This window comes from Phocoena sinus, chromosome 5 (genome assembly GCF_008692025.1).
Source record: "Phocoena sinus isolate mPhoSin1 chromosome 5, mPhoSin1.pri, whole genome shotgun sequence".
Classification (NCBI taxonomy): Eukaryota; Metazoa; Chordata; class Mammalia; order Artiodactyla; family Phocoenidae; genus Phocoena; species Phocoena sinus.
The window spans coordinates 2,383,952-2,405,820 of record NC_045767.1 but is presented as its reverse complement, the minus strand read 5'-3'; the positions used below and the strand labels follow the sequence as shown (position 1 = coordinate 2,405,820).

At 67.5% G+C, this 21,869-nt stretch overlaps 3 protein-coding genes across 7 annotated transcripts in view; 1 reads left to right on the top strand and 2 right to left on the bottom strand.

Annotated features, from left to right (window-relative positions):
* Positions 1 to 2,408: 2,408 nt before the first annotated feature.
* Positions 2,409 to 10,253, bottom strand: HGFAC (HGF activator). Its single transcript, XM_032632489.1, has 14 exons — positions 10,140 to 10,253; positions 9,398 to 9,581; positions 9,153 to 9,249; positions 8,846 to 8,925; positions 8,075 to 8,197; positions 7,864 to 7,995; positions 7,615 to 7,725; positions 7,364 to 7,538; positions 7,034 to 7,119; positions 6,035 to 6,299; positions 4,320 to 4,459; positions 3,800 to 3,940; positions 3,550 to 3,698; positions 2,409 to 2,661 (listed from the first exon to the last, which is right to left on the bottom strand). Exons 1-14 carry the CDS (start codon positions 10,245 to 10,247, stop codon positions 2,479 to 2,481), a joined length of 1,974 nt encoding a protein of 657 aa, XP_032488380.1. The 5' UTR covers positions 10,248 to 10,253; the 3' UTR covers positions 2,409 to 2,478.
* A 156-nt stretch (positions 10,254 to 10,409) lies between these two features.
* On the top strand, positions 10,410 to 20,263 carry LOC116754173 (basic salivary proline-rich protein 3-like). Its single transcript, XM_032632488.1, has 3 exons — positions 10,410 to 10,580; positions 17,524 to 17,660; positions 18,375 to 20,263. Exons 1-3 carry the CDS (start codon positions 10,430 to 10,432, stop codon positions 18,897 to 18,899), a joined length of 813 nt encoding a protein of 270 aa, XP_032488379.1. The 5' UTR covers positions 10,410 to 10,429; the 3' UTR covers positions 18,900 to 20,263.
* The window catches only part of RGS12 (regulator of G protein signaling 12), a 142,496-nt gene continuing 132,722 nt past the window's right edge, over positions 12,096 to 21,869 (bottom strand). For 3 of the 5 annotated variants that reach the window (XM_032632483.1, XM_032632485.1, XM_032632484.1), the window contains 2 exons: positions 20,306 to 20,737; positions 12,096 to 12,638 (listed from right to left, as the gene is read on the bottom strand). In XM_032632483.1, the coding sequence (XP_032488374.1) occupies positions 12,412 to 12,638; positions 20,306 to 20,737 (659 nt within the window). In that variant the 3' untranslated portion in view covers positions 12,096 to 12,411. Of the gene's footprint in view, positions 12,639 to 20,305; positions 20,738 to 21,869 lie in introns of those variants that run through there. The other 2 variants (XM_032632487.1, XM_032632486.1) reach the window with 2 other exon arrangements.

Sequence of the window (21,869 nt, the reverse complement as noted above, 5' to 3'; positions counted from 1 at the left end):
TCAGGTCACATTCTGAGGTCCTAGGGGTTAGGACTCCAATATACGAGCTTGGGGAAGACACAATCCAACCTATAACACTGAGGCGACCCCAGAAGAGGGAGCCAGGGAAATCAACACCCCAGCCTCACACTCCTCCCTCCTCTGACCTTCTGCTGAGGCTCCCCCAAAGGGCACAGGAGCCCACTGACACAGCCCATCAAGATCAGCCTATGGGGCACAGGGCAAGGTGGGGAATAAATGTGGAGAAGCCGACGGAAGGTAGCTGGCTCCCACCCTGACTCAGCACGGCTCACTACAGGAATGCAAGGCTGGCTTGACGTTAGACCATCTGTAAATGCACGTCACCTCTTTAACAGATCCGCGCTCAGCACTCACAGGGGAGGAGGTCAGGGAGAGCTCACATCAGGCAGAGGTGCAGTGGGACTGAAGCAACACGCTTCCTGGAGGCCGAGAACAGGTGGTCGGAGGTCCGAGATTCACGAGTGGGAGCCGCTCCACCCTCCACGCTCCTGGGGCACCGGCACCAGCCTCCACTGTCCTGGCTGCAGTCAGCGTGCTGGGGCTTCAGCAGCACGTCCCGGTCCGCTCAAGGGCTCTGAGCCCCACCCCCGGCATTTGGGGCGATGGGCACACACACTGCTGTCCTCCCAGTGCCCGTCTCTCTTCCTCCGGCTTTGCTGGGGGCAGTGCACATCCCTGGTGATTTGTCTGGTCCTGTCGTGACAACCCTGTTCCCTGCCCTCCCAGCTTCCTCTGCAGCTGGGTGTGGCCACAGGACCCCATTCAGGCCCCCTTGGTCAGGCCTCTCAGCGCTCCAAAGGCTGAGTGAAGGGGGAGGGGCGGTACGGGAGGGAATGTTCTAGGCAGCAGTGGGAGCACCGCCCGCAAGGGCCCTGGTCAGTTTCACGAACACAAGGAGGCCCGAGTGGTCAGAGTGTAGTTGTGGGGGCAGAAGAGGGGCTGGAGGCAGGTGGAGTCAGACCACACAGAGACTGGGGGTAGGCTCCCAGATGGGAGGGGTGACATGGAGGAAGCCCTGGTGTGTCACCCGGACAGGTGGCGAGACCTGGTCCAGGTGGAGCTGTGGAGATGACAGCAGAGGGGAGTAGGGACTGTGGGGAGAAGGACCCCACCCTCTGGGCTGCTCTGGACAGGAGCCCCATGCCCAGAGCAGGATGGGTGGGGCTGGACTGGATGCGCTGAATGCCACCCTCTTCCTGACCCTCCCTGAGACCAGGGGTCCCAGCACCGGGCACCGCTCTGACCCACCCCCATATACCCAGGCCTCTTCTCCTGACCACAAATGTCATCACATCCCCACCCTGCTGTCCCATCAGGGGCACTTGGGACACCCCCAGCACCTCACTACAGCCCACCCCCCCCACACACACAATCCCACCCTCTTTGGCCTCAGCCACACTTCCCTACTTTGATTCAAATAAGCCACTACCAGGGGCTTCCCCGGTGGCACAGTGGTTAAGAGTCCACCTGCCAATCCAGGGGACACGCGTTCGAGCCCTGGTCCGGGAAGATCCCACATGCCGCGGAGCAACGAAGCCCGTGCGCCACAACTACTGAGCCTGCACTCTAGAGCCCACGAGCCACAACTACTGAGCCCGCGTGCCGCAACTACTGAAGCCCGCGCACCTAGAGCCCGTGCTCTGCGACGAAGAGCAGCCCCCGCTCGCTGCAACCAGAGGAAGCCCACGCGCAGCAACGGAGACTCAACACAGCCAATAAATACATAAATAAACAAGTAAACAGATTTATAAAAATAAATAAATAAATGAGCCACCACCAGCCTCCTGTCTCAGGACCCTTGCATGTGCTGCTTCCTCTGGCCCAGGGTTCTGGGCCCTTTGGGCATCTCAGATCCCGTGCCCACAGTGTCTTGCCTGGCTGGTGCAACCCACTACCCTCCACTCACCCTGGCATTGGGGCTCCTCCCTTCCCCTGGCTTCCTTCAGAGGAAGCCTCCAGTTCTCCCCGCCTAGAAAACACAGCTGAGGGAGAGCTGCAGTCGGGCGGGCTGCCTCCTTGAAGCAAAATGATAGCCAGGGGTTTTCCCGAATAACCTGTCTTAAGTTCTAGCGTCCGCTGCCGTGGGACAGCCCAGGGTGCCCAGACCCAAGCCCCACTTGCCTGGGGGAGGGTCTGAGAGGGGTCTGGCTGGGTACAGCTCCTGCTCTGGAGAAGGTCTAGTCTGGATCCCCGTCCTGACTGCCCAGGCCATGAGGCCAGACCCTCCCTGTGGGGTCACAGGCTCCCTTCTCCTCTGAGCAGCTGGGGTGCTGGCTTGGGGCCCCCAGCCCTGAAGCCACAGCATCCACAAAGCTGGGTCGGGGGTCACGGCCTGGGGGTGGGGAAGGCTGAGCTGGCGGCAGCGGGACAGGCAGTGTGGGCCGGGGTCTTTTTGGAAACATGTTTATTGCCAGTGAGGAGGGAACGGCAGGAGGCACGATGTCCGCAGGGGTGGTCTCAGGAGGGATTCACGGGCCGCTTGGGGGGCCGAATCCGGTCGCTGATCCAGTCCACGTAACGGGTCACACGGGTGTAGACGCCGGGCTTGTTGAACTGCCCGCAGCCGTCACCCCAGCTGATGACGCCGTACAGGTAGGCCACGCCATTCTTCTCGCAGGCCAGGGGCCCGCCTGAGTCCCCCTGCGCAGAGCGGCCGGTCAGAGCCTGGGGCCTGGCTCAGGAGACTCACGGCTCAGCTCCTCGACACTCAAATAGTCCACCACCCCCTCACTCCAGGCTCCCTCGCCCCAACCCGGAACATGCCTCCAGAGGGGTCAACCCTCGAGGTGGGCTTCCCGAGAGCTTGGGCACAGATGACATGGGTATTCCAAGTAAGGGGGCTGCCCCCCTTCCCCCAACCGCATAGGCAGGGCGCCCTCCCAATAGTGGGCTGCTGCGGCCCCCTCTCGCCTCCACAACCAGCAGAGCCCTCCTCCATCTGGGTCCCCCCTCCACCCACCATGTGCACCAGGCGGCCCCGCGCTCCAGCAGACCTGGCAAACCCCTATTCACCCCCTGGGACAAGTGCCAGCGCCCCTTCCTCCATGAAGCCACCCTTGACTTCCCCCAGGGCGCTTGCTGTACCACGTGGTTGAGTGCCGAGCCCCCCCCCCCCTTTGCCACCTGTGAGTTGTGTGACCTGGGAAGACTGAGCAGACCTCTCTGGGCCTCAGTCTCCCCACCTATAAAAGTGGGGAGTAGAGCAGCTTCTCCAACTCAGCACTGACGTGCAGACCCGAGGAGCCCTTGAGAAACGGGACACTGGGATCGGCCGATCGCTCGAGCCCATTTGGGAGAACTCTGGGTGAAAAGGGGTTTGGCCTTCGACATCACGTGGACAGCCCTGCCCTTGGCTGGACGGCTGGCCCGAGCCTGGGCTTTGGGAGTCGGCCCCTCCCGGGCCTCAATCCCCGCCTCCTGTGAGCAGGGACCCCACTCCTGGCCCCCGGGCCTCCAGCAACAGTGAGCGTCCATCCTGGGGGTGCTCCCGGCCGGCCCTGCGCTCCCAGGGCGGCCATCCCAGCTCACCTGGCAGGCGTCAGACCTGCAGTCGAAGTAGCCGGCGCAGAGCATGTTGGGGCTGACGTCTGCCCCGTACACCTCCGGGCTGCTGCACTTGTGGTCGGCGACCAAGGGGACCAGGGCCTCCCGCAGCACGCTGGAGTAGCTACTCACATCTGACGGCCGACAGGGGGCACTCAGCCTGGGCGAGGCTTGCAGGGCCGGGCCGCTGCTCCGGGGGGGCACGACGCTGGCCCCTCGCGCCCACCCCACTCACTCTCATCCTGGTGGCCCCAGCCCGCTATCTGGCACTTGTGCCCAGCGGGGAAGGTGCTGCCCGGCTCAGGCAGGCAGATGGGCTGGACGAACTGGGAGCGGACAGCACAGCGCTCCCCCTTCTTCTCCAGCCGGATCAGAACTGGACGGGAGAGAGGCAGGGGGTCAGCCTGCGGCCTGGGGGCCCACGATGGGCCGAAGGTGGCTGCTGAGTCACACGGGGTCCAGCCCCACCGGGCAGAGGGGCTGCGGCCTGGGAGGCCCAGGAGGCGACAGGAGGGCCAGCAATGCTGGCCAGCCAGGGTTTCCTCCAGCCGCGCCGAGGCCACTCGGCCACACGAGCTGCTCTCACTGCCCTCCCCCCGCCCTTCCCCGCTCTGTCTCTCCTTCCCCTCCCCCTCCCTCCCACCAGTCCCCTGAGTGTCTGAGGACCCTCCCCTGCCTGGCACCCACTCCCAGCCTCTCTCCTGGCTCTGGCCCTGGGTGTGCACACAGCACACAGCACCGGTCCCGAGCCTCACCGAGGTCATGGTCACTGGGGTTGAACACTGAGTACAGGGGGTACGGGATGTACTTCTCTATGCCGAACGTCTGCGTCACGGCCGTCGTGCGGTTGAAGAAGTGTTGGCCAAGCACCACAGAGACACTTTCCCTGGGGGGGCTGTGCAGTGGGAGCTGGTGGCAGCATGACTCTCGGGCCCCTGAGGTCAGCTCGCCCCCTACCCACGGGGACAGAGCATCCGGTAGACGATCCCAGGAGGGTGACGCTGTGCAGGGCCCCCGCCCCCACCAGGCCCTGGGAGAGACCTGAGCAGGGGCTGAGGTGTGGGCCGTAGTGCAGTAGGGAGTGGGGAGCTAGGGCCGCAGCCCCCATCCTGGCAGCACCGCCTCTAAGGCAGCGGCATGAATGACCCTGGGGGGCCTTGTGCAGGTCTAGGTGGGGTCTGTGCTGACATGCACCCACGTTGCTGCGGATCCCAGCTCTGGGCACCGGTTCTGCCCCACGCCCCTGCTACAGGGGCAGGCCTCCTGTGAAGTCACCCGTGGGGCCAGGAGCCTGAGTACTCCCCTCACCCCCCGCACCTGCGTACGAATGCCCTGTCCCACCCACCTCCTCCAGCCCTGCTTGGCCCAGGCCAGGGACCAGGGTGCTGGGGTCCAGCCCACAGGGGACGGGCCCCTCCATCCAGCTTGGCCCTCCCCAGCCCCTCCCTGGACGTGAGCAGAGAATGCCTGCTCCCCTTCTCCAGCCTCTTAACCGCCCCCATCCCATCCATACTGGGGAGGCCTCAGGAGTCCTGTTTCACAGGTCGCACAGCGGTCAGCACAGGGCAGGACGTATGCCCACTGCCCCCCACCCCTACGCTGTAGTCCCTGGGGTGACTGATGGGGACTCACCGTCGGACTCTCACGCTGCCAAGCCCCCAGCCCCCGCTCACGTCCCACTCCCTGGGATGCCACTGTCAGGCCCGTTCCCTCCCACTGACCCCCCCCCCCCAGAGTGAGCCCCCCACTCCCCCCGGCAGAGCCTTGTTCCCATCACAGCCGTGAGGAACGGGGGACGGGTTGGCCTTTCTCGCTCTGAGCTCGCTGTTCCCCACCCTGGGGTGTGGTAGTGGACCTCGCACCCCTGACCCTTCCCCCAGCCGCCAGCCCCAGCCGGCCCTCCGCTCCGGTAGCCCGCCGAGTGGGCGGGGCCTCGGGCTCCCTGCGCCCCGCGGCGCCACCAGCTCGGTCCGGGGGGGAGCCGGGGCCGGAAGGGGCGGGCCCTCCGAGGCACGGGCCACACCCACCACCCTGCCGCGCACGCGCTGGCCGCCCCGCCCCGCCCCTCCCTGAGCGGGGAGACCTGGAGCTCTCGGGGCGAGGACCGGGGCTGCGCGGCCACACGGGCAGGGACAGGGACAGGGACAGCACCCCGGGGCAGGAATGGGGCGGGTCTCGGCAGTCTCCATGCCCAGCACTGGGCTGAGCGCTGAGTCCCACCTGAGTCAGAGGGGCAACGGGGAACGAAGGGACCAAAGGACAGGGTTTACACGGGTAGGTGGCGGAACGTGGGGACACATGGGTGATGGTTAGGACAGGCGGGTGGGTGCGTAGATGGGTAGCGGGTAGAGAGTGGATGATGGGTGTATGGCCGGGTGGGGGAGCGGAGGCCTAGATAGCGGTGGGTGGAGAAGTGGATGGCTTGAAGGATGGCGCAGGGGTCGTGGACACTGGGGCCAGAACCGCTCACCTGTTGGAGAAGCAGTGGGCGGCAGACACCACCCAGCAGGTATGGACAAGGCTCCCGGCACAGAAGCTGTTCCCGATGTAGATGGCGGCCAGCCAGGGGTGGGAGCCGGGCAGCGAGGACGAGCCACCGATGATGCGTGGCCGTAGGAAGCTCCTCTTCTTGTGCCTCTTGCCACAGGTCTGGCGTCCGGCTGGTCCAGCTGCCGCGGGCCCAGGCAGGCTCAGCAGGGCCTCGGTGGGCGGGGGCTGAATTCTGGCAAGGGATCCTGGGAACACAGGTTACCCGCTCACACACCCCGGGTCCCTTCTGCACACCCCAGGCCAGAGAGGATACTGGCTGCGTCCACCATCCTCAGGTCCCCCGTGGTTCACCTGCCTCCTGACCCAACCTAGGCAGCTCGTCTGAAAGAGGGTCCCCAGCTCTGCCCCTGTGGGCACATGACTTACTCTGAGCCTCAGTTTCCTCATCTGCAGGATGGTGAGAACCACACCCAGCCACAAGGCTTTGTGGGAACCAGGGCGGCCTGGCACACCTGGCAGGTATTCATGTCCTTCCCAGCAGCCTGGGACCCCAGAGCCAACTCGGGATGGTCAGAGAGGCCTGGAGCACGGGGCCAGGGGGCGGGCTGGCCTCATGGAGCAGCCCACTGCCAGGGTCTGACTCCAGGGTACTCACATTATCCACATGCACCCACACTTCCCTGTCTCTGGGGACCGTCCTGGCACAGTGCAGCCCGGCTGGACCACCCAAAGGACCCGGTGACCAGCTCGCCTGCTCTGACCTCTGGTGTCAACCTACTGCGTGGCCTTGGACCAGCCCTGCTCTGGTGAGCCTCAGTTTCCCCATCTCTCCGATGGGGCCGTGGTCCTCCGGAGAGAGGAGGCCTGGCATGCGGGTGGAGTGGGTTGGGCCACGGGGAAACCACGGTGATCTCAGCGGGGGCGGGGCCAGTGCTGCCCCCACCCTGCTGCTTCCCACCCAGCCACTAGCTGCGCGCACCGCAGGCTGCCAGGCGGCAGTACTCCCAGGAGAGCGCGCTGTCCTTCACCACGTAGCACCAGGGCCTCTCGTCCTTGTCCGGGTTCCTGGGGTGCAGGGAGAAGCAGGTGGGCAGCGGAGTCAGTCACGGCTCCTCAGTGACGGGTGGGAGGAGAGAGCTGGGGACCCCTAGCTGGGTGCGGCTCCTGGCACTCTGCCCACCCCCACCCCACAGCCTTTGGCCCCTTCTGCAGGTGGTTCCAATCCCTGGCCCTGGGCTCCTCTCGCCACACAGCCTCCCAAGCCGAGGGGTCAGGACCCAGGGACAGGCCCTGCCCGCCCGGTGCTGACCGGCAGTAGGCGTGGGGCCCCAGGCCGAGGAGGGCCGCGGCGCCCACGGAGTCCACGTGCAGCTCCTGGTAGAGCAGGTCGGAGTTCCAGGCCAGGCAGCTGAGGCCCGAGGCCGCCGTGCTGGCCACGCCTCGGTACTCGGTGCCACTCCCCACAAAGCAGGGCTGGGCCGGCACTGCGGGCGGCACGGTGCGTGGTGAGCCTGGGCCCCAGGACGCGGGGCCACGCAGCTCTGAAGTCGAGCGACTCACCAATGTTGCAGAGCCGCCCGGCGTGGTCTGGGGGGCAGGCGCATACAGTGGTCCCGGTGGCCACGATCAGGTGACAGGTGCCCCCATTCAAGCAGGGGCTGCTCAGACAAGCTGGGGGGAGGGCTCAGAAGCTGGGCCTTGAGGGGCAGGGGCAGGGCCTGGTTCCCACCCAGTGCCCGTCTCTGGGTGGCCCTGGACGAGCCCCTTCCCCGGGTGGGAGGCCCAGCGATACGGCCCGCCCCCCCGTACCTGTGTGGCGGGTGCCCTGGCACCGGACCTGGCCCCCCGCACACTCGCACTGTTCCACTTGGCCCCGGTGCACGCGGGCCCAGCGATCGCCCACCTCCAGGTACTCGTAGCGGCTCTCGTCAAAGCATTTCTCTGGGGGCGGCACAGTGAGCCGCTGCTCCCCGCGCGTGCGGCTGGCGCCCCCCTGCCCTGCAGCCCCCACCCTGCTCACCCGTGCCGCAGTCCTTGCCAGTGAAGGCCATGGGGCAGGTGCAGTGGTACGACTCGGGGTCCTGGGTGCTGGAGCATGAGCCCCCGTTGAGGCAGGGGCCAGAGGCACATGGGTCCAGGGCAGCTGGGCACACGCAGCAGGGAGGGGTGTGTCTGAGAGCCTGGCCGGGCCTCATGACTCCCTCCCCACGCCGTGACTCTCCCTCATTGCCGAGGGCCCACCACCTTAAAGCTGCCCCTCCTGAGTTCCGTGGTGTGTACGTGCGCTGGGAGTGAGCACAGGTCTTCCCCCTCCTCACCACATCCTCTGCCCAGCTCTCAGACCCTGGGCAAGTGGGCCTCTGGCTCTGCCATCCAGCACCCTGAAAGCCCGACCCCCATCGGGCAGCGCAGTCCTTTTCCGTGTGCCCTGGGACCCTTGTAGGCGGGGCTGCCAGCACCACACCCTGCAGACCCTTGGCCCCCTCCACGTCCAGGGCTCTTCCTGTGCAGCCGCAGGGCCCAGCCTGACCACCAGGGGGCGCTATGACCCCCGGCAATGGCCAAAGCAGTTATGTGGCCCCCCGAGAGGGCAGGACCTGCGGGGCAGGGTGTTCCCCACTCCCCACTCCTTCAGGCCCCGAGGCCTGCAGTGGGATGAACCCCGAAGCCCCCTCCTGCACACCAGGCAGGACCCCAGCCCCAGGTCAGCTCTGACGCCCCTCAAGCTCACCGCCACCACCGGCCCAGCCCCCTCCTAGCTTGCGCTCGGGCCCAGACCCCCGGCACCCACCTGGGCCCTCCCGGGGAGTGGAAGCCTGCACACAGTAGCCCCAGGCCCTGTCCCGGTCATAGTTGTGAGTCGTGGCACACCTGGGGGTGACGCATGTGGTGACGTGGGGGTCCCAGGCCAGAGACCCGCCCACCCTAACCCCAACTCACGCAGGGACCCACGCTGACCACTCTGGGGCTTTCTCCCATTCACTCCCTCATTCATTCATTCACTACATCTGCTGTGTGCCAGGCTCAGTGTGGAGTACGGAGGGCAGGGAGCGGAAGCGTCTCCAGGGCGGGCACGGGGCACAGGGACTGGGACCCACCACTTCCTGTGGGCATTTCCCTCTGTGGTGCAGGAGTGGACCATGCGGCCGCCATAGCGGAAGGGGAACCTGCAGGGCTGCCCGGCCTCGGTGAGCACTGCTAGAGGAGACACAGGGATCAAGGGCTCCCGCACTGGTCACCTCCCAACCCCCATCACATACCCCACTCCCTAAGTGCTGCTGTGTTCCTCCAGACCCCCCATCTAGGTATAGCCTGCCACCTCCAAGAAGCCTTCCTGACCCACCTGTGCCCCCAGGGCTGCTATTGGAGGGGGCTGCCCTGGGCAGGTGGGTAAGCCCTCCATCATGGGGTCCCTCTGCCCTGGGTGCTGTCGCTGTGGCTGGGGTCCTGGGGGTCACCGAGGTTACAGGGATCGCGGGAGTCCCAGGGATCACTGTGGCGTTACATTCTGGGGGTTCCGTTGGGTTCTAGGAAGAGCCGAGAGGCCTGTGATGGGGTCGGTGTGGGAGGGACCCCGCTCACACTCAGGCCCTGACTCAGTTTCCATATTGGGGCCCTGAGGTCTTGGAGTAGGGACCAGGGGACACTGGCTCTCCCACGGCCTCAGCTGGACCCTGTCCCCTCCCCTCCCACCGAGTCCAAGGAGTCAGTCTGAGCTGGCTCAGGGTCTGCCAGGCTGGCACCACTGCCCTCCAGGCTCGAACCCTGGGGGTCTGTTCTGGGGGACGGACGAGAGCAGCTGCGAGGCCTTCAGAGCCCCCCCCCCGCCCCCACCTCAAATACGTGGACCCAGCAGAGGCCCAGAGAGGTGAACAGTCTCCATGCCCCTGGGTGGGGGCCAGCAGGTTGGATCCCCAGGCCCCCCGTCCCCCAGGCCAGCCCAGCACGCCCACCTCACCCCCGGAAGGCTGGCCGTCGCCACTCTGGGCCCTTCACCCACCCCACACCCTGCCCTGGCCTCAGCCCCAGGACCCGGAGTGGGCACGGAGAGCCCATGATCACAGTGCAGTGGGGTCAGTGCTCACCCTGCCAGCCTGGGGCTGAGCCCCTCGAGGCACCAGCAGCAGCAGCAGCAGAAGCAGGGACAGCCCCAGTGGGGGGCAGGGGCTGGGGACCCAGGCCCAGCGCCCCATGGCTCCTCCTGGGCTGGCGTGAGGAGCAGCAGGAGGCGGGAGCAGAGTGGCCAGGGCAGGTGGGGGTCAAGGCCGCCTGGAAATGATTAACCCTGGCCGCCTCCCGTGCCAGGCCTACACATCCCCCATGTCTGCTGCCCAGCTCACCCTGCCTGAGCCAGCCGGCCCCTCTGGCCTCAGCCATGCTGGTCCTGGACCTGACAATGTCCTCGAGTCTCAGCTACGACGCCTCCTCCAGGAAGTCTTCCAGGATGACACGGCAGGAAGGGGCCTGGACCCCCACAGCCCCAGCTTCCGGTCCCTACCTGGCCACAGGGCTGGCCACTGTCATTTGTGAGCTATACTAACCAGAGCACCTACACGTGCGGAGCCCTTTTGAGGGCCCAGGCCTGGAGCGTGGGATGTGGCCCCTGGCCTGCAAGAGGCCAGGCACAGAGAGGAGGGTGTGTGCACCGCTGCACACATGCCCCCTGGGACAGGGACCTCTGCTGCCCTTCTCTACAGCACTTCTGCCTGTGCCTCCCAGGACGAGCCTGGGGTGGGGCCTCCAGGGGGAGGCGGAGTGGAGCTGAGGAGGTGGGCAATACCAGAGCCCCTGCCTGCTGTCCTAGCTCCCCGCCCCCGCTGCTCCTGGACCCGCTGGGGCACCCCCTCAGGAAGCCCTCTCGCCCCTGGGCTTCCCCTCGTAGCCGGGACCACCCGTGCCATCCCGCCTCTGTCCTGGGCTGCCCTCCTTCCCATCCCAAGCCCCGGCCAGGCACCAGGGCCACAGAGACCTGGCTTGGGGTCCTGCCCAGGTCTGTGAACGGACGCTGGGGTGCCGCCCCAGCTGGCCCCTGGTTCATGACTGCAGCTGCAGGCAGAGCTGCCACGGGAACCTCTTCTGCAATTTGAGGGGCCGCGGAGGCGGCGGCGGCGGTGGTGGTGGGTGGCCTGGTCCCCGTGAGTCAGCTCAGCTGCCTGCATGGGGCGGAGAGAAGGGCTGGCCTGGGGATGGGCCTGGCACTGCAGCTGTCTCACTGTGCACCCCCAAATCGCACTCTCTCTGGGCCCCCGTTTTCCCCTCTGTGCAGACGGAGCGAGAGCAGAAACCGAGTGGGTACCCAGCTTGGCACGCGGTGGGTGCCGGGCCCTCTCTTCCACGCGGGCACCCCCAGCTCAGAGCACAGCTCCCTGGGAGGATCCAGAGCAGCCCAGCGGCCCAGGGCGCACTCAGGCCTAGGGCCCTTCTGACAAACCTGACATGCATCTCGGAGGAGGGAGGGGTGCCGGGGGCCCCTCAGCTGCTCAGCGCCGGGGTTCTGCCGAGGCACCCGGGCTGATGGCGCCGTCTCTATCTGCCCTGCCCACCCAGCGTCACACGGCAGCCCTGCCCACTGGCCTGGCCTGCTACCCCGTCCCCTCCCGGCTCGCTCAAGCCTCAGGACCTCTGTACAGGCTGACACTCTTTCCCAGGCCTTCTGGGCAGGGCAGTCAGGCTTCCCCTGAGGTGGTCCCTCCAGAGACAGGCCCTGCCAGACCACCTCCCTAAATGAGGCCAAGGGCGGGGGATTGGGTCAGAGTGGCCTGAAGGGTCCCCAGGCCAAGCTCTGCCCCCACCGGCGGCCACCCCAAGAGGAGACCCTGCACCGAGCTGCACGAGGCGCTGTGACGTGGACAAGACCAGGGCCCTGGACGGGGCAGGACCACGTCCCACTGCCCACAGGCTAAGCCTCGCGCCCCGCGAGGCCAGCCTTATTTCCCTGCTCACCTCCGACCTCACCCCCGAGAGCCGGTTCTCCCCAGCCCCCTGCCGATACGCGCACAGGGCCACAGGAACAACGGCTCCCTGAGGGCAGGGTCCGGGCCCCAGGACCAGGCACGAGGCCGACGATCTGGTCCTCAAAGACGCTTTATTGCGGGAAGGCTGGACGCTGAGCGGGAGCTGGGGCGGGGGCCAGGGAGCCCCGAGCCAACGCTGGCGAGTGTCCGCGGCCAGGACCCTCCCCGCCCTCTGCTGGTTCGGCCCCCAGGGGTGGCTGAGGAGGCCCGTCCGAGGCCCTCGAGATAGGCTCAGCGGCTCCCTCAGGATCTCTGCTCTCCACACGTGTGTCCAGGCAGGCGGCTGGGACGCCGGGACGGGAGGGAGGGCCGGCCAGCTGGGTCGGGTGCGCGGGCGGCAGCCTCAGACGAAGGTGGCGTGGTGTGGGCCGGCCTTGGGCTTGGCAGGTCCCCCCAGGACGGGGCTCAGGCCGGGGCAGTCTGATGTCAGGGTCCCGCCGGCCCGTGACCTCCGGGGGCCCGTCCACACCCCCGGGATGCTGCTGCCCGGCCCAGGTGCTGAGCCAGCCACACGGTCCACGTCGACGATCGTGCTGACTGGGAGGCCTCGGCTGCCTCGGGCCCCACCTCCTGCCGCGAGGAGAAGAGAGAGTCTGTCACCCACCTGCCCACACCCTGGGCTGGAGACCCCACCCCACCCTCCTGGCACAGATGGTGGCAAGGGGCTCCTGAGACCCCCACGTGCATCCCAGGGGCAGGCAACTTCTGACCTGGGGCCCCGAGGCCTGGCGCAGGGAGGGAGCCCTCTGCAGTGGGGAGGGTCCCAGGCCGAGGGAGCTGCAGGCTGCACGGGAGCAAGCTGGGGGAGGGGTCTGAGGGCGCAGGGCCCAGGTTCCGCGTGGTGGGACCGGCGCGGCCCCTCATCTGTCACGGGTACACCCTGCACCCTGTCCTCACCCGGCGCAGCCAGGACAGTGGGGACGGCCCACCCACTAGGGTGCTGTCCGCCCAGCTGGGGCCCCCTCTGGGGAGAAGCCCGGCACCCGAGCCCTGCAGCTCCCCACTGATGCCCTGGGGGCATCAGGGGCGCCCGCCCCCAGACGACACCGCACTGCCCCTCGCCAGGGTGGGGGGGGAGGGGTGCGTGGCTGTGTGTGGGTTTGCGTCACGGGAAGGAGCACGTGTTGCCCCTCGGCGGGCGCTGAGATGGCGGAGGAGCTGGGGCGGGGGGGGGGGGCAGTCCCAGGGCCCCTCAGCGGGATGCAGCCGCCCCTGGGGTGGGGGGTGGCCGAGGAGGGCCACATGGGGGACGGTCTCGTGGGAAACCTCCCAGCCACCTCCGCTGCGCCTCTCAGACACCCCCACAGCTCGTCCCGCACCCCACTGCGGCTCAGGTTCAGGGCCGGGCCTCCACTCCTCCTCGTGGGGCTGTCCGCAGCCGAGGGGCCGTCAGGGAGGGGCTCCAGGGGGAGGCATGCTGCTGGGCTGAGGGAGGACCAAGCACTGGGTGTGGGTTGACCCAGACGGGGCCGGACCCTCAGGGCACTCTGGGTCTCCATCCACAGAGCTCACTGCCCGGTGTCTCTAAGGGCTGCGGCTCCCAGTGGGGCAGGGGCCTGAGCCCCACCACCGACGCCCCCCAGGGCCCTCGCGACCTGGCCACGCAGTTGTCCACCTGCCCGTCGACCCGGGCCTACCTCTTCAGCCACACAAATTCTGAGTCCTTCACGCTCTCCTACCCCATCAGCAACACCCCAAGCCGAGTGCCCCTTCCTCCACCCTACCCTGCCGCCTGCCCCCAGGCTGCTCAGTGGTCAGCCAGGCCTCTGTCTTCAAGTCCCCACCTAGGCCCCAGGAGTTCCAGGCTGCCTGAAACTGCCTTGGAAGCTTTTGATCCCAGGCTGGGCAGCCACATCTCCCTGCCAACCACCCCAGCAGGCTGTCACTGCGCTGTCACCCTGGCTGGTCCCGGGGGTGGGCCCTGGGGGACAGAGGTGCAGTCCCCAGGAACCAGGTCGCTGTGGGCAGGGCACAGGGCGCTCGGCAGGCGCCCTCAGCCTCGGCTCCCTCCACCGAGCCCCCCCAGGGCTCACCCCGGGGCCAGGGGCCAGGCAGAGCCCCAGGCCCTGGTGTGGGCAGGTGTAGCCAGGAGGCTAGCATGCCTGTGGGGTGCTCTCAGTGAGCCTGGGAGCCAGGGACCCTCAGGTGCCTGGGGTGCAGGGGGAGCCCCAGCCCCAGGTTCCCAGTGGACAGGCTGGAGGAGTCCAGGCGCAGGGACACAGGGTCCTGCTCTGGTGACCGCCCCTCCCGGGCCTTGCCGGTGGAGGCGAAGACTCTGCTCCCTGCGTGGGTCCGAGGCCAACGTGCGGGAGTGGGGACGGCCGTGGGGGTCAGGAGCCTCACCTCCCCTTGCAAGAGCTGCTCTGTGGCCCCCAGAACCCCCGGGGCAGGTCCGAGCCTGCGAGAGGGCCTTGCGTCCTCTCTGATCTAACAGAGGCGGCAGAAGGAGCCTTTCCCGGGGCCTGCGGGACCCACTCCTCCCCTGCTTGTTGGCGGCTTCCCAGGGCCAGCAGATGATGGGGTGGGGCTGGTCTGCGCTTGGATGGGGGCTGTGCAGAGAGACAGGGCTTTGCTCCCCAACCGTTTATCCCCATCTGGGGTATTTGTCTGGAGCATTAGGAGGCCCGTGACCCCACGCAGGTTGAGGGGCACGGCCCTTTCCTGTCCAGCCCCGTCTGGACCCCCCAGGAGGACAGAGGCCGGCGAGGGGGAGGGGCCTCAGCCACGGCCCCTCGGACGCCTGGGCAGCTCGGGTGCACTCAGGATGCGGAGGGCCGCCTGCCTCTGTGGACGGGAAGCTCGTCCCCGGGCCAGGGACGGGCGTGTCACAGGGAGGGTGGCTGCAGTCCAGGCCCTTCCTGCCTGCCCGCCCAGACTCGCTCTCCTGAGGAAGTGGCAGCCCCAGGCCTGTGACTCAGCGTCAGGGACCCAGCCCCACGCGGCGGGCGGGCGTCACGGCCTCCGTGCCAGGGCCTGCCCGGGGCACCTGCCCTCCCAGCTTCCCGAGGCTCCCCTTGGCTCTCCTGGCGGGGGCAGCAGCGCGGGGGACCCTGCAGGGCTCAGGGGCCGCCGATTCCGAAGGGAGCCGGGTCTGCCCTGTTCATGAGGGTCGCCCCCTGGGCCTCTGTCCCACGTCCCTCGGACACGCGCACGCGGGGCCGGAGCCAGCACCGCATCCCCCGCCCCTCAGGCTGCCCTGCTGACCCCTCGTCTCCCCAGGGACCACGGGCCCTGCCCCCCCCGGCTGATTCCGACTCTGCACAGTCAGGCCCTCCCGCAGGGCGCCCTGCTGGAGCCTCGAGGCAATCGGGACCCCAAGAACCCCTCCCGAGAGCCCACCTATCAGCCCCTTGCCAGCGGCCAGGTCTGCTCTGGCCCTCAAGGCTCCACATCGGGAGAAGGTGCAGGCCGAGTCAGGACCCTCCTCCTGGGGCCGGCGGGTGCAGGGCTGCACGGGTGGAGCCAGGGCGGTGGGTGCAGCCTGAGCCCTTGGCCATCTGCAGTTCTCCCTGGGTGCCGAAGCAAAGCTCCTCATCCAGCAGATCTGTGCTAAACACCTAATGGATGCCAGGACCCCCGCTCATGGCAGTACAGGGTAAAAGAGGCGGGCAGTGACCGGGCAGTCACGGCCATACCGAATGCAGGCGTGCAGATGGGCGGAGCCTGGGGAGGGGACGTGGGCAGCGGCTGCAGCAGTGCCGGCCCCAGGTCAGGGTGTGGGAGGCCACGCTGCCAGCCACTGGCGGCCCGTGGCTTCCACTCTGAGAGACCCAGGGGCCGGGTGGAGCAGACCAGCCGCAGGGCACATGGGGGAGACGTACGGAGAAGGGGACACGAGGAGGATGGACGCGCGAGGGGAGACCTGGGGGCCGTCGGCCTGAGCAGCCAGGAGGATGGAGCTGTTGCAACCCGTGCTGGGGTCTGGGGAGGGGTGCTGGGCCAGCTGGGTCAGCTCTGGGAAGCCCGTGGAGGCCTGTGCAGTGGGCCGGGTGCAGGCAGAAGCCCCCAGACACCTAGCAGGACTCAGGTGCATTCTAGCCAGGGCAAGGCCAGAGCGCCAGAACATGCTCCGCTGGAAGGGGGGTTCTGGAGAGAGCCCTGGCAGAGGGCTGCCTTCGCCGGGACCCCCGGCACCAACGTGACCCCGAGAAGGCCAGGCAGCCCCCCACATGCACATCACGGTTTGCACTGGGGAGGCTGACCCATCCTCCTGGAAGGCAGGTGTGCACGGTGGAGGTGTCCCCCTGCCGCCCAGACAGGAGGGCCAGGGCTCTGCTGGAGAGAGGGGACATCTGAAGGGACAAGTGCAAACTTGGCAGTGGTGGGGTGGCGATGCAGGTTCAAGAGGCTGGGGCCCGGGCTGGGGAGATCCGCACGCCTGTCCCGGGAGGCCCTGACGCCCCAGGGGACGGGCAGCTAGATCCCCACTGTGGCTGCTGTCCCGTGCACAGCTGCACTTCCCCTACTGTCCCCAGCCCAGGGCTTCCGCCTCACCTGGGACTGAGCAGGTGTGAAACGCCGAGACTGGCTGGGGCTCCAGGCTGGGGGCGAAGGGGGGGTGGCTGACCACTGAGCAGCCAGGTGCAGAGGGGCTCCTGGGACTCACGGCCAAAGCAAGGTCACGTGGTCTGGCTGCCTTCACTGCCAAGGTGAAGGGTGTGGCCCTTATCTGGGCTTGTGGCCTCTGGTTAACACTCCAGCCCCGTTCCCATGGAAACCAACTTACTAGGCTACAGCGACCCCCGGCAAGCGGGACAGCTCCACGCACCTGCTAGGAAGCGAGCTGAGGGCTCCTGACCCCACTCTGGTAACTGGACGTGCCTCTGGGGACCCTGGACACTGTGGCACGAGGCCCCCAAGTCGGGCGACGTCTGCCCCGTCCAGTGAGCAGCATCTCTTTGCACTGAGGCCCCGGGACCCCAGGCCAGGACTGGTGGTGAGGACTCCTAGGGAAGGGCGGGTGGCCCTGCTGGCAGCCGCGTTCCTGCAGGAGGGGGATGGGAGAGGCCCGGCCAGGACCCTGACCCGGGCGTCCAACACCAGCACGGCCAGGCGGCAGTGAGAGGGAGGGAAAGCCTGCCCAGTGCCTGGCTGAGGGGCTGCGGTCACCCACTGGACAGAGGAAGGGCCCGGGAAGGGCACCAGACACCTCCTGGGACAGCAGGTCCCACAAGGTCAAGCCCTGCACTTGGGGTTCCCGTGTCCATCTGAGTGCTCAGCCGGGGGCCAAGGTGAGGACCCGTCCAGCCCAAGGACACCTGGAGGCCGGGGGAGGGGGACTGCTGGGCCGGGGCCGCCCGCCCACTGGTCAGCCCTGAAGACAGCTCCTCTCTCTCCCTGGGAAGCAGGTGCCCTTTGGGGGCGACTCCCACGCCCTCTCCACGTCTGCCTATGTGGACGTGGGGTCTTCGCCTGCTGGGTGAGTGAGCCCTGAGGCTGGCTCCGCCCTCTGCAGGGCCGTGGACGCTGACCTCGGAACCTGACGCGCTGCTGGGACAGAGGACTCACACCGCCACCCAGCTGGTCCTCCCCGGGACGGGAAATGCCCACCAACGCCCACCAATGCCCAGAGTTTTGCTGGAAACCAAACAGGTAACAGTGGGGAAGGTGGCCCGGATTAGGACCAAATCCACGGCAGGCTACACTGGAAGGCTGCGTCCCGCAGCGGAGGCTCCACGCCTGGGCCACACGGCCGTTCAAAGACCTCCATCCCTCGGCCGCATCGGGCACTCACAGGCCTCCCCGTACAAGGGTGCTGGGGACCAAGGGCCAGGGTGCAGGCGCAGCATGGCTCTGAGGGGACCCTCCGCACATGGGGACGCGTTGCGGGCAGCCCCCCACCTGCCCCGGGCTGCACGGCCCAGACGTGGCCCCGGCTCCCCGCCCCAGGGTCCGGCGGCATGAGCACGCTGTGCCTCTCGCCCTGAACGGAGGGGCCACGGTGGCCACCACCTAGGAAACAGCTCACGGCAGCTAGAATCAGCAGGAGGTGTGGACGAGACCTGCCCTCTGGGCCCCGAGGATACAGCTCAGCGCCGGGTCCAGACGCGCGCTGGCCCAAGGGTGTCTGCGGCGCCCTACGCTGGCGGGGGAACCTCGGGTCCGGTTCCGCGTCACAAAGGTGGACGCAAGGTTCACAGGACGAGCAGAGGATCCGTCCGGCGAGCCCAAGGTGGAGGCCGTCCCACCGAGGGCCTCGCAGGGCGAACGGGCACCACACAGGAGGAGCGGAGGCCCTTCCCAGCTCCAGGAGGACGCGTCTGATCACAGACCCTCACGGCCCCCCCTGCCGTCCTCCCTGCTCAGGACACCCACGGAGCCAAGCATCCAGGGTCTCCACCTGGCCTCCTACTCATCAGGGACAACCAGTGCACGGTGGGGCACCAACGGCGACACACCCCGGAAATGCAGGAACTCGCCGGTCACACTGCCCACGCTGCCGGGCCACAGGTGGGAAGGCAGAGCCCCGCACTGGGTAAGCCACGTGGGCCCAATGCCCCAAGCCCGGAATGTGGAGCTGGAGAAGCCCGGCGGGAGCTCGGAGGAAACGGCTGGACAGCGGGCAGCCAGCGAGCCGGGGCTCCGGGTTTACGGGGAACGAGTCGGAGGGATCCGGCCCGGCCGGCTCACCCACCAGCACCTGGCACCCCACCCGGCCCCCGACCCCGGAACTCTCAGGGAGGGGAGAGCCATGGCCCCGAGCGCTCCATGCCAGCCCCTCGCGGTGTCCCCACTGTCACACCCAGCCTCCCGGTGGAGCTTGTTACTGCCGCCCTTACACAGCTGTGTCTGCGGGTGTGCATGAGGTGCTCAAGAATGTCTGGTGAGTGAAGGTCTGCTTTCGAAAGCCAGTACATTAAAGTAAACCCAATGAATTCCATTAAGATGTGCGATGTTTTCCCGGGTTAAAATACACCTGTAGTTTTCTAAAGAGGAAACAGATGTTCAAGTGAGAAAGGAAAGCGCTTTAAACCAGTCCAGTGAGGAGATGCAGAGTTTATTTCTCCTGGAAGAGCACAGACTCAAAACACAGGTGAAACTACACACAGGTGTCTACGGGGAGATCAGAGGGGAAGTCGGATCGAAGTGCAGGAGACATGCAAGGAAGGCCGCGGCTTCTCCCGGCTTCACGTCCGCGGGCTGTCTCCGTGGGGAGGGCGCCGGGAGCCCGGCCCGCAGAGCCAGTTCCCGAAGCGCCAGTACCCCACAGGCACAGAGCCAGAGGTACAGAGCCGCCCTGGGTCCCCACGGAGATGCGGCTGCAGGTCCGACAGGACCCAGTCCTGGGGCAGGACTCAGACCAGAGGGGGCCTCCCGCCACCCCCAACAGCAGCCACAGCTAGTGTCTGCCCACCACGGAGCCCGCCAGAGAGGACGGCGGCACCCAGGGGCTCCACGGGCACAGGCCTGCGCGGACAAGGCTCCTCCCCTACACCTCGGGGCCGGGCGCACAGGCCGCGGCCCGAGTGCGGGGCGGGAGCCGCTTCCCCGGGAGGCCGGGGCCCGCTTCGCCGGCTGTTAACGCTCACGCAGCTAAGGAGCAGCTCCACCACCAGCCCCGCTCACCTTGACGCGCTCGTGCCTCCGTCTGGAGGCCGCCCGTGACCGCCCAGGGTCAGGGCACCCCATGCGGATCCCGGCGCCCAGCGTGCAGGGCCCCCACCCGCTGTCTGACCAATGGGCGAAGGGTGAGCACCCTCCCTGCAGGGTCAGCGCAGCCGTCCTGCTCTAAGCCACACGGGCTTCACCCACTTGCTCAAGACAAACACTGTTGTTTTCAGCCTTGAGATGAAAATACTAAAACCGCTAGCTATCCAGATTGTAATAAAAGTAATACGTACATTTTGCAGAAATTCCCAGGGCCCTGCTTGGTGGCATTACTGCCGGGGACCCAGGGAAAGACGGCGGGAGGGCACCGCCGGGCCCAGTGCGGGCCCCGCTCACGAGCGTCACGCCACGGGGCGACACCGCCTCCGAGACCCCCGCCGCCCATCCTGGCCACACCCTGACCTCAGCGGCCGCAGGGTCCTTTTAGAGAAGGCAGAGGCCGCCACGACCAACACAGTACCTGAGGGGGCTGGCACGCTGAAACCCCCTTAGAGGGATTAAGGGGCGGAGGGGTAACTTTGCACCGCTGACGCTTTCTAAGTGGGTGGACAGCACCGGCAGGCGACCCCGGGCGGGCGGGCAGGGAGGAGGGGGTCAGAGAGGAGCAGGGGCGTCGCGCCCAGAGGTACCTGGTCTCGGAGGTGCGGCCGAGCCCGGCGGGGTGGGGGGCGGCGGCAGGAACGTGCTGTTAGGGCTGCTGAGGTGCCCCTCCCCCGTGAGCGTCAGGTCGGCCACGTGCTCGCCCTCCACGGTCTGGACGCCCCCGGCCTCCGCCGCCTGCGCCGGGGGGCTGGGGGTCCCGGGGGAGCAGAGAGGCGGGCTGTCGGCAGAGCCAGGGCTGGTGGCCGGGCTCTCGCGGGACCGGGGAGCGCTCTCCTCGCTGTGGCCTGTCGCAGGTCTCGTGCAGAAGGCCTTGGGGGCGGCCGAGGGGGAGAGGGCGAGCCCCGGGGGTCCAGGTGGCAGACGCAGGAACTCGGGCAGCACCAGGTCCTCCTTCCTCAGCAGCCCGCGCTGGTCGTCTGCTCTGTTGCTCTGAGCTTTGGAAATGAGCTCAAAAAACTCTGTTGGAAGAAAACCCACGTTGACCAAGTGTTATCGCGTTTACCCTCCGGCAAGCACAGCAAAAGCGCATCTGGAAAGCCCTGTCCCGCCGCCCCAGGCCCCCTCCTTCCTCCTGTTCCCCCGCCACCCCGCACAGCCACAGGGAGGCCGCGGGCCACGCGAACAGCTGCGCTCCTTCCTGGACCGGCTCCGGGCCGCCACGGCCCGCGGCCCATGTCTGCGCTCCGCCCGCGTTTGAAACCTACCACCTTCTGAGCAGGAGGGAGGCCGCTGACCAGGGGCCACGGCCTGACACAGCCAGGAGCCCCTGGTGCCCGGAGCTGGTGAACCAGCCTAGACCCGTGTGTGGGAGGCCTCTCAGGGGCACCACGCCGGGGCAGAGGGCGGTCCTGATGGGACCTGTGATCAGCGCCCGGCCCTCGACCCCTCTCCCTGCCGCGCACCCCGCCCCGGGAGCTCCACGGCCCCCCAGGCCGCCCCCTCCCGGCACCTCCGCCCTGCCGGGGACGTCCAGATTCTTCGCTGGCTCCCCAGAGCTCTTCTTTTTCTTACCTGGGTGGATTCTCAGTTGTAACTAGAGTTCACCATCCAAAATAGATGGTGTCTACACTGAGCCTTCTCGAGGCTTAAGTTACACTCTGAGCTTCTGACCAGCAAGGAGCTTAAAAGCTCAAATCTTAACGGCTCTCAGAACCGCGAGAACTTCAGAGCAGGCGTGCGTTTTACTCTGGCCCGTGGCCGGACGCCACAGGGAGCAGTGACTAGCCCAGCTGACCTGCCCAGGAAGCGCTCCCTGGGTTACAGCTCAGGCGCAGAACAGCTCCTAGAGCTTCCCTCTGTCACAAGCTTTCAGAAGAAAAGGAAGTCCCCCACGCCTCCTCTCCGTCTCTCATGCCATCCTTCTTCTGTCCTGCAGGCCCGGGGGCGGCTCGGGCGTCCGGCCCCCATGGCCGAACGCACAGCCTTTCCTCAGGGCCCCGACAGCAGGGGCCACCGAGGCCCGGGCCCTCCCACCGGCCTCCTCCTGGCGAGGACCCTCAGGGACGTGGACCCTGGTCCCGAGCCCCTCTCTTAGCCGGGACCCGGCTGTGAGACCTCCTGCTGCAGCCCACACGGGGGCTCCCTGACTCC